The 10,577-nt window shown below is 45.5% G+C and overlaps 1 protein-coding gene and 1 non-coding gene across 2 annotated transcripts; both read left to right on the top strand.

Moving 5' to 3' along the window:
- Positions 1-3,153: 3,153 nt before the first annotated feature.
- On the top strand, positions 3,154-3,251 carry LOC116315350. The gene has a single exon (XR_004199095.1). It is a non-coding gene; the product is annotated as a small nucleolar RNA U13 (small nucleolar RNA).
- Positions 3,252-3,894: 643 nt separating this feature from the next.
- mak16 (MAK16 homolog (S. cerevisiae)) lies at positions 3,895-8,327 on the top strand. The gene is made up of 10 exons (XM_031733620.2): positions 3,895-4,233; positions 4,851-4,900; positions 4,983-5,092; positions 5,181-5,245; positions 5,468-5,619; positions 5,731-5,785; positions 6,313-6,387; positions 6,467-6,574; positions 6,672-6,737; positions 6,958-8,327. Exons 1-10 carry the CDS (start codon positions 4,219-4,221, stop codon positions 7,168-7,170), a joined length of 909 nt encoding a protein of 302 aa, XP_031589480.1. The 5' UTR covers positions 3,895-4,218; the 3' UTR covers positions 7,171-8,327.
- The last annotated feature ends 2,250 nt before the right edge of the window (positions 8,328-10,577 follow it).

Below are 10,577 nucleotides of genomic sequence, written 5' to 3' on the forward strand. Positions count from 1 at the left end.
CTCGGACTCGCTCGTTCTTTCTGCCTCCGACACTTCGTTCTGTTCAAACTCTGACACGCTGATCCTCAGAGAGAGCAGAAACCAGATTTAGGCTTTAGACTGGGACTGGGTGTAAAATGGATTTGGGTTCACTTTTTAACACAGACGATGGATCTTTGCTGAACTTGTGTAGTTACCAAAGTAGAAGTGGATCATTATCTTAAAGAGATAATGTTCCAAAATACAGCAAGTCCACCTGTGATTGGCTCAAAAAACACAATAAAGTTTTTGTAGTCGGAGTCTGTTTATGAGGTTTATTAAGTATTAAATATTTAGAGTGGTTTGAACGTTGCTCTCACTTTAATTCTAACAAAGTGTTTTGAGAGGATAGTCATGTCCCATATCAAGGAATCCATCCCGGACACATTCGACCCTCTGCAGGTTTGCATATCGGAAGAATCGTTCTACCGAGGACGCCGTTAATGCAGCCATCCACACAGCCCTCTCACACCTCGAATATAAAGACACTTATGTTTGAATGCTGTTTATAGACTACAGCTCAGCATTCAACACCGTCATCCCAAACAGACTGGTGGAAAAGCACCTCACAGGCAGGCTTCAGGCAGTCAGAGTTGGTACCAGGACATCACGTACAAAGATGGTGAGCTCAGGGACCCCCCAAGGCTGTGTGCTCAGTCCACCCCGTTCACCCTCCACCTATGACTGCATCCCCTCCCAGAGCAACACCTCCATCATTAAGTTTTCTGACAACATAGTCATTGTTGGGCTGATTACTGTTGGAGAGGAGACGGCCTGCAGGGAAGAGGTGGCTCAGCTGGTGCCTGGAAAATAATCTGTCCTTAAATGTTGAGAAGACTAAGGAGGTGGATGAGGAGAGACCAGCACGCCCCACTATGTATAAATGGGACTCAGGTGGAGAGGGTGAAGACCTTCAAATTCCTCTGCACCCACATCAGTGAGGATCTCACCTGGACCCATAACACATGGCGCATCATCAAGACGGCTCAACAAAGACTCTTCTTCCTGAGGAAGCTGTGGAAATTAGGATTAACCTCCAAACTTCTCAGCAATTTTTACAGATGCACAGAGAGTATCCTGACAAACTCCATCAGTGTGGTACGAGAACAGCACCACTCAGGATAGGGATGCACCCACCCACAGCGGCAGGAGTGTGAATATCTTAACACTGTGTTGCATAACTACTTGCACTTTCAAATTTTAACTACACCCCACCAGTGTGTATATAAACACATAAGTACTACATTTATTCTTTATATTAGTTAGTTGTTTATTTAGTTGTTTGAAGGGAACTCGCAATGTAACAATTTCATTGCTCAGTGTAACCATTTGTGTTTTGCTGTGTATATTCAATTCAATTCAATTCAATTTTATTTATATAACGCCAAATCACAACAACAGTCGCCTCAAGGCGCTTTATATTGTACAGTAGATACAGAGAAAAACCCAACAATCATATGACCCCCTATGAGCAAGCACTTTGGCGACAGTGGGAAGGAAAAACTCCCTTTTAACAGGAAGAAACCTCCAGCAGAACCAGGCTCAGGGAGGGGCGGGGCCATCTGCTGTGATTGGTTGGGGTGAGAGAAGGAAGACAGGATAAAGACATGCTGTGGAAGAGAGACAGAGATTAATAACAGATATGATTCGATGCAGAGAGGTCTGTTAACACATAGTGAGTGAGAAAGGTGACTGGAAAGGAAAAACTCAATGCATCATGGGAATCCCCGGCAGCCTATGTTTATTGCAGCATAACTAAGGGAGGATTCAGGGTCACCTGGTCCAGCCCTAACTATATGCTTTAGCAAAAAGGAAAGTTTGAAGCCTAATCTTGAAAGTAGAGATAGTGTCTGTCTCCTGAATCCAAACTGGAAGCTGGTTCCACAGAAGAGGGGCCTGAAAACTGAAGGCTCTGCCTCCCATTCTACTTTTAAATACATAGATAGAGCTGCGTGTCATCTGCATAGCAGTGAAAATTTATGCTATGTCTTCTAATGATGCTGCCTAAGGTAAATGTAAATGTAAACAGAATTGGTCCTAGCACTGAACCCTGTGGAACACCATAATTGACCTCAGTGTGTGAAGAGGACTCTCCATTTACATGTACAAATTGGAGTCTATTAGATAGATATGATACAAACCACTGCAGTGCAGTACCTGTAATACCTACAGCATGTTCTAATCGCTCTAATAGGATATTATGGTCGACAGTATCGAACGCAGCACTGAGGTCTAGCAGGACAAGCACAGAGATGAGTCCACTGTCAGAGGCCATAAGAAGATCATTTGTAACCTTCACTAAAGCTGTTTCTGTGCTGTGATGAGCTCTGAAACCTGACTGAAACGCTTCAAATAAGCCATTCCTCTGCAGATGATCTGTTAGCTGTTTGACAACTACTCTTTCAAGGATGTTTGATATGAAAGGAAGGTTGGAGATTGGCCTATAATTAGCTAAGACAGCTGGGTCTAGAGATGCTTTTTAAGTAAAGGTTTAACTACAGCCACCTTGAAGGCCTGTGGTACATAGCCGATTATTAGAGATAGGTTGATCATATTTAAGATTGAAGCATTAATTAATGGCAGGACTTCTTTGAGCAGTTTTGTAGGAATGGGGTCTAAAAGACACGTTGATGGTTTGGAGGAATTAATTATTGAAGTTAACTCAGAAAGATCAATTGGAGAAAAAGAGTTTAACTTAACATCGATGGTACTAAAAGTAGCTGTAGATAATATTACATCTGTGGGATGATTATTGGTAATTTTTTCTCTAATGATTAAAATTTTATTTGTGAAGAAGTTCATGAAGTCATTACTAGTTAACGGTAGTAAGTTTGACATTTAACTTCTTCAGTCTTGCATTTTTATGTTGCAGCTCCCCTCCACAGCGCTGGGATCGCTGCAGAGCTGATTTTAACAGCGGTCTTTCCCAGAATGCATCGCTCCCGTCAGACCAGAAACCCGTGCTGCTCTCACGTTTCCCCGCTCAGAAACATTAAAATCTTATGCGTGCCGCGCTGTCGGAGTTTGACCAGTGAGCTGATGAAGTCAAGAGAAACACTCACGTGAAGAAGAGCACCATCAGTCAGAGCGCTGGAGCCGCTCCATAAAGTCTCAGAGCGCGTGCGCTGTGATATGATCCTTCTTGTTCAAGAAGTATGATGATTGGTGCGTTCACGGACCATCCGTGAAAGGCGCAGCCTTCTTGTTACGCATGCGCCTCAGCCCGTCTGACCTTGACAAGAATCATCTGAGAGATAGTCGCTTTCAGCAAGATGGTCAGGATGTCCCTACAGTTCTGTTGAAGGCCGCGAAGTACAACCTTACGTTCTGTTCTTGTACGCGTTTGTGGTTATATTGTACCATTTCAGTTGTGAGACTTTCTTTAGTTGTAAACATACTTTCTACTGTCGGTGCTGTCGTTTAGTTTTGTCTCAGTTATTTAATTATAAATACACATAAACAGAATTCCAGTCAATTTTTTGAATGACAGCTATTTAACTAGCAGCTCAGCCACAGACTCAGAGTGGGTGGTGGGTTAGGTGTCACGTCCCAGTCTGGTGGTCTTTATTTACAAACACCTTTACAGGCTACACAACAACTCTTTAAACCACAGTCATGAACCTGAATGCACCACAGAACAAAAGGTTTAGGTTTCACAGAGAAACAGGAGCGGGTCAGTGAACTCAGCACAGCAGGCCAGCTGTCTCCCCAGAGTCTGACTGCACTGACCCATCAACCCAGCGACCTCCACCTAAATGATGAAGTCAAGCTGAGCTCCACCAGTAACGTCTCGGTGATGTGTTTAAGTGTTTCCTGTCATGAGTGGAATTTGTAGTTGTGGTTGTACGGGAGATGGGAGGTGTAGATGTTCTCCACCTGGCCGCGTGCATGCTGATGGAGGCTTCTCTGTTTCCAGTGATTTCCGCTTTTAATCTCTATTCAATCATCTTTATTCAGCAGCAGCCCAGTCACGCCGTTTTACACGAATGCATAACATCTACAACACACGTTACATCTCGACGTCTCGCGATGTTTCTTCCGGGTGACGTCACTCCGGATGAGATTTCTGTCCAAACACAGATGGTGTCGCCCTGATCGTCCATGTGGCTCCAGGTCTGCTGAAAAAGCCTCACACCGTGATCGGAACTTATTTAATTTTATTATATCTGACGAGCCGACCCGCTCTGAGAGGACCCGGAAATGCAGCACGACGACGTAAGTGTCACAAGCTCTTTTAAACCCGCCGAGAAGCGCTGTTAGCTCTGCGTGCTAACGCTAGCTGACCGGTGAGAGCTCCGGAGTTTAAAGGATCCATGAGCTGAACAGTACTCATTTATCCGGAGATAAAATACGCGTTTAAACACATCACCAGGCTAAATGCTAGCCGGCTCCTCTGGTCGCGCCAAATTCCATTAAATAAAATCAGTTTTAGAGTTTTTTAGTTTTCCAGCAAACACTCCGATCTCTACATCATGAAGCTAGGCGGAGTCAGTCACAGGCCTGCGTGGACCTCACTTGGGCCACAGTTACCCATCATTCTTTTTCTCCGTGTGTCATAAAGATCATCAGGCTCCACATGAAGGAAAAAGACGAACTGTAGTCAGATTTAACAAAAGCTCCGCACGCAACACATCCTTAAATTGATTCACGTAAGCAGAAAAGGGCTAAAATAAGTTATTCACACGATAAAATGGAGTAAATAGTAAGTCTAATGGTGAAGTCTCTCAAAGTTCAGTGACGAATAATTAAATAAAATCATAAAAAGAAACTGAGGCAGCAGTAATGTGCGTCAGTGTAAGGATGACTGGATGTGTGTGATCCGCCCCCTGCAGGTGATCTGGGACATCATTGGAAACACGCAGTTCTGCTCCTTCAAAGTGAAGTAAGTCACGCTCGGCTTGGATTTATCGACTCGTGTTATTGACGAGCTCTGAGCCGTGTCATGTCGTTGTTTCTCTGTCCAGGACCAAGAGTCAGAACTTCTGCCGGAATGAGTACAACATCACGGGTCTGTGTAACCGCTCGTCCTGCCCGCTCGCCAACAGCCAGTACGCCACCATCAGGGAGGAGAAAGGTGAGTCCTCGCTCGCTCTCATCAGCTTTACCGGCAGATCTCAGGTCAGCAGGTCACAGGAGTAACGTGAGGAACGTTTGTGTTTCAGGTCAGTGCTTCCTCTACATGAAGGTCATCGAGAGGGCGGCTTTTCCTGCCAGGATGTGGGAGAAGGTGAGCGGCTAAAGTGGGATTATGTCACTCGTCATGGTGCATCACCAGACACGGAGACGTCACGTCTCCTGACGATGGCCCAACGTTCTCGACACGGTTTAAAGGATCTTATCTAAAAAAAAAAAGTTAACTTCAGTTTGCAAGATTTTAACTCACGAGTGAAACTCTGTGTGTGTGTGTGTGTGTGTGTGTGTGCGTGTGCGTGTGTGCGCGCGCGCGCAGGTGAAGCTCAGTAAGAACTACGAGAAGGCTCTGGAACAGATCGATGAGAACTTGATCTACTGGCCTCGGTTCATCCGACACAAGTGCAAACAGAGGTTCACCAAAATCACCCAGTACCTGATCCGCATGCGCAAACTGGTCCTCAAGAGGCAGTGAGTACTCAGACCGTACTGCAATATATAACAGCGAGTACTGCGAGCACTGCGAGCAGGAAGCTGGTATGTGGTCCCGCCGCGTTCATCCTGCTTGTCTGTGTGTTTCAGGAGGAAGCTGGTTCCTCTCAGCAGGAAGGTGGAGACCAGAGAGAGGAGGAAAGAGGTGAGACTTTTAACCACACCCAAAGGTGGTGCTTGACCACCTCACAGAGCTGCAGTCAGACTACGAGAGGTCGTAGGTCACATTTTCCTGACAAATCAGGTTTCGGTTTTCCACAGAGTGGGAACGTTCACGTTTAATAAAGTCCGGCTGGAATTCTTTCCTCGCTCTGAAGAGGAACAGCCGTCAAACTGATATTTAAGGCGGGATGACTGATTCGCAGCGTCAGAACGGCCCACCTTAAAAGCTGCTGGCAGCTCCTGTTTAGAGGATTCACGATTTTTTCCTTTTGTCTGGACTTTATAAAATAAAACGATGCAAACATTTGCTAAAAGTTACTAAAAGCAGAAGCACTGCTCATTCCTCTGTAGATCATCTCATCGTGACCTTTGACCTACCGACGATATCCCAGCGGTCCTCGTTCCTTCTGTTTGAGCACAACACAGAAAATAACCAAAAGTGAGAAAATGTTCCATCTGAAGAAAAACAGGAGCTCTGACGGCCGTCTCTTCTTTGTTGGTGTTTTGTAGGAGAAGGCTCTGATTGCTGCTCAGCTGGATAACGCCATCGAGAAGGAGCTGCTGGAGCGACTTAAACAGGGAACGGTACGACGCCCACGTGACCGCTGCTCGCACACCGAGGACGATCGTGCAGTTTAACTCACGGTCTATGTTTGTGTTTCAGTACGGAGACATCTACAACTTCCCCGTGCACGCCTTCGACCGAGCGCTGGAGCAGCAGGACCAGGAGAGCGAGTCAGAGGAGGAAGAAGAGGAGGAGGACGACGACGAGGTGATTGAGGCGGCTGTTACTACACCAGCTGCTGAACATGTTTATAAAACTTTATTCTGAAAGGATGTCCCGTGTGTGTGTGTGTGTGTGTGTGCAGGACGTCGGGCAGAGAGAGTTCGTAGCAGAAGAAGAAGTGGAGGAGAGCGACCTGAGCGACTTCGAGGTAACTCTTCTCTCTAATGACCAGCAGGGGGCGACTGAAGTCTGATGAGCTGCTTTCAGGTCGGACTGAATAAAACAGAAAGTTGAGTCGGAGAGGAGCAGGAAGTCAGAATCCAGAGACGTGTTAACGCAGTTTGTCCTTTTCAGACGTTGGTCGCCGCTCTGCTGGCGTGATCTTTAAATTGTTTGACTGTTGCACTAACTGGACTTCCTCCTCGCAGGACATGAACAAGCTGAGGACGAGCAGCGATGAGGAGGAGCAGGACGAGTCCAGCGAGGAGGAGGATGAAGAGGAGATGGAGGTGCAGACGAAGGCTTCGCGGTCTAAAGGCAAATCTCCGGCGAACGGCTCGGCGGCGAGGAAGAAGCGAGCGTACGTGGAGATCGAGTACGAGCAGGAGACAGAGCCCGCCTCCAAGAGCAGAGCCACGTAGTGATGCTGTGCCCTCGAAGCAAACTCGGACTGCTGAGGACACGCCCCCTCACCCTGTGTTACCACGGCAACATGCAGCAGCTGAGGGGATTGTCCGATCAGCTGTTCTGTTCATGTTCAAAGTCTTGCTCGGCTGGAAGTCATGTGACCAGCACAGAAAGACACTGATAGGCCCGCAGCTGATCACAATATTAACTGGCCTTTGATAATCAAACAGCCTTTAAAAGAATGTTGATCAGAATGAATTTTCCCGTTTCACACTTTAAAGACGAATCCACAACTCGCTGCATGTGTGATCACATGACTGCTGCTTTCACTTTAAACATGAGCAGGAAGTGGAGCCGTGAGGAAGCACCCACAGTGACGCGAACGACGACGGAGAGAAGACGGACGTGAATGTTTTTCTAAACGCTGTAAACATTTTTGTTTGAAATAAAAATAAACTTCCTGCTTTGAAGCTTTTGTTTCTGTAAATATGGAAAAAATGTGACCTTTGAATGCAGTGAATTTTAGTTGTAAGTGAATTTAATGTTAACTGAGATAAAGAAAAGTCCAAAGCACCGCCCTCTGCAGGCAGACAGAAGAATTACAGTTGAACACAAGAGCAGGGAGTCATCGGCGTATATACAGCATATATATAGTTTATTTACAAAGAACTGAGTCTCCACAGTTGGACAATGACAGCTTCAGCTGAAGAGAATCATTGCAAACAATCAAAAAAATCAGAATAAGCTTTTTTAATTTTAGCAGATTTCTGAAAAATGAACAGACAGAAAAACTGCGACTCCATCACCTGATCTCCACCTCACTGTTAAAGTTGCACATGCTTCAGCCAAACAGCAGCGCCTCCCTCAGGCTCAGACGATTTTGCTACGAGCACACGGAAAAATAAAAAGGACGTCAGCTGTAGTTTAACCTGATTTCGCTGCATCGTCTTCTCATTAATAAATAGAGATTAAGACTGAACAGCGTAATGACTGAATTTTTCCCATTTTGCATAAGAAGTCTTGTGTAATATTTTTGGACCCTGAGCGCTTTGGCGAGGGAAGCTGAAAGCGCCAATCCTGGTGACGCCTCGCAGACTTTTTGGTCGCTGCAGAGTAAAAACAAACTTCAGGGTTTTTTTATTGTGGCGACTTTGGGTCGATCAGAAAAAAACAAACACAGGACGCCTGAAACGCTTCATGTTTGTTTACACCCCATAAAGGTTTTATTGTTAAATCACTCATCATAGTTAGAGCACGCTGCTGTCCACCAATCAGACGACAGCAGAGGGTAAAGTCACATGATCGTGCCCCGTTCAGACAGATGTGGACACGTCACACCCAGATGCTGAGGTGACATTTTTACTTCATACAGAGTGACCTCGGCGCATCAGTGACATGATGACAAAATTCACCGATTAAGAGATCTGCTGAGTGACGCCGTGTTAAATCTACATAAACTAGATAATCTATCATTTCTTTTGTTTTCCTGGCTTTAACCAGTCGACTTTTTCTGGGTCATCATTCACTTTAATACTAAAAAAAAAAAAAAAAAATTCTCAGAATGTTTTAAAGTTTACGTCATATTTTCCAATTTCCCCCCAAAAATAAAGTGCAACAAAACTGTAGGAATGTAGAAATACACAACAGGTGATTTACATGCATTAAAGGTAATTAAAAACATTAGTGTAATTATTTCAGTAACGATCAAAGATCCTTTTTGTTAATTTATGTCAAAAAAATGTTCCAAAATTCTTAATTTTAATAAAATGTGCAATAACCTTCATGTTGAAGAGACTCCAGCTCAGCCAGCAGTACTGTGTAATACCACTTTTTACCACAGGATGGAGCCGTCGTCCACGCTGGGTTTAAGGTTAAACGGCAGCACACCTGCTGGTGAAACACTCCCCCCTGGTGGTGAAAGTTTTAATGGCTTATGGACCTTCAACTCCATCTCTCCGGCTTTTGTCACTTCTGGGACTCAAAGGAAAGATTTCTTGGGTATTTTGTTAATTTTAGTGTAAATAAGCAGAAATACAGGTAGACTAATTTCAGGTTAACTGATCCATTTTAAAATTCTAAATGAAAAAGCTGCTCCCTCCCATTAGTGCTCACAGACTTTGGTGGTTTAAAAGTGTGAAATGAAATCTGGCAGAGCATCACTCGGAGCTTTGGGAAGCCTTTAGTGCAGGAATGATTTTTCAAAGAGGAAAACGGTAGATCCAGAAACCATGAAGGCATTGTTTTTTCCACAAAGCATATTCTCCCTCAGATAAGCTCGCTGGTGTCTATGTGACGTCTGAAGCAGTGACGTCTCCAGAGCAGCGCGGCGGAAACCACAGAAAGCACAGGGATAAAGTGCAATGCTGGCCCAACAATGCAAACACAATGGCCACAAGGGGGAGCTGTGGGAACATCCTGTATTTATTTGGTTAAAACCAACAACAGAAACAAGAAAATAATAAAGGCATTTAATAAAAATCCATCCTGAACTGATCCAGCGAGGGGCCGGAGAGACGTTCAGGTTCATCCCTCACAGAGCCACCGAGCCTCGCATCAGTTCACAGACTTCATGAAGGGAAAGGGTGGCTGTGTGGGTGGAGCTGCAGGCGGAGACTGTCTCATCCGATGGTTTCTAACCGACCTTCAGCCACCTCTTTCCTGTCACTATTTTCCGAGCCTCCCTTGGAGCTGGGAGAAGGGAACTTGCAGTAATTTTCATGCATTCAGACGATGCATTAAAATGACTTTCATACACAGCAATGGTGAAAAACAAAACGACCTGGCAGCCGTACTGGCTTCGTGCAGACAGAAAGAGCCAATAAAAGCTAAAACGCCGTCACGACTCGATGGTTCAGGTGCTCCTTTCTCTTTGCTCTCTCAGCTTCTGGTTCCTAAAACAACAGAGGTGGATTTCTGCAGGAGCTTAGAGGCTCCTTCAGTCAGTTTCCAGCTTCACAGCGCTGAGGTGCCCTCTTTGGTTCTGAAGGTGACAAACGTCCGCTGGCCCGCGCTCCGGTTCTGTCTACAAGCTCACAACATTTCACTGCAGAGAGCTGAACATCCCAGGTGAGCCGAGATATCCACGCAGAGCGAATCGAGGGATGGAGTTTGAACGTAAATCAGAACTGGGAACCTGGACTTGGACTGAGAGCAGCCGAGTCTGCTTATTTTGAATTTCATTTTGTCCCAATTTGGTTTTGGTTTGCCTGAATTTAAACATTTTACTTATGGGAGAAAAAAACGAAAGATGCTAAATCTGTAAAACCTTCACTTTATTCCGGAATCAGTCGACCCTACTCTGGACTCTGCACAGTCCAGGCCGCACGCCGGCCCGCCGTAGCTGACTGACAGGAGTCCTCCGTGATCGCCGGCGTTCACCGTCATGTCCTGTTGCGGCGGTTTGTCTGGGTCGGTTGGTTTG

This window comes from Oreochromis aureus, linkage group 12, assembly GCF_013358895.1.
Source record: "Oreochromis aureus strain Israel breed Guangdong linkage group 12, ZZ_aureus, whole genome shotgun sequence".
NCBI lineage: Eukaryota > Metazoa > Chordata > Actinopteri > Cichliformes > Cichlidae > Oreochromis > Oreochromis aureus.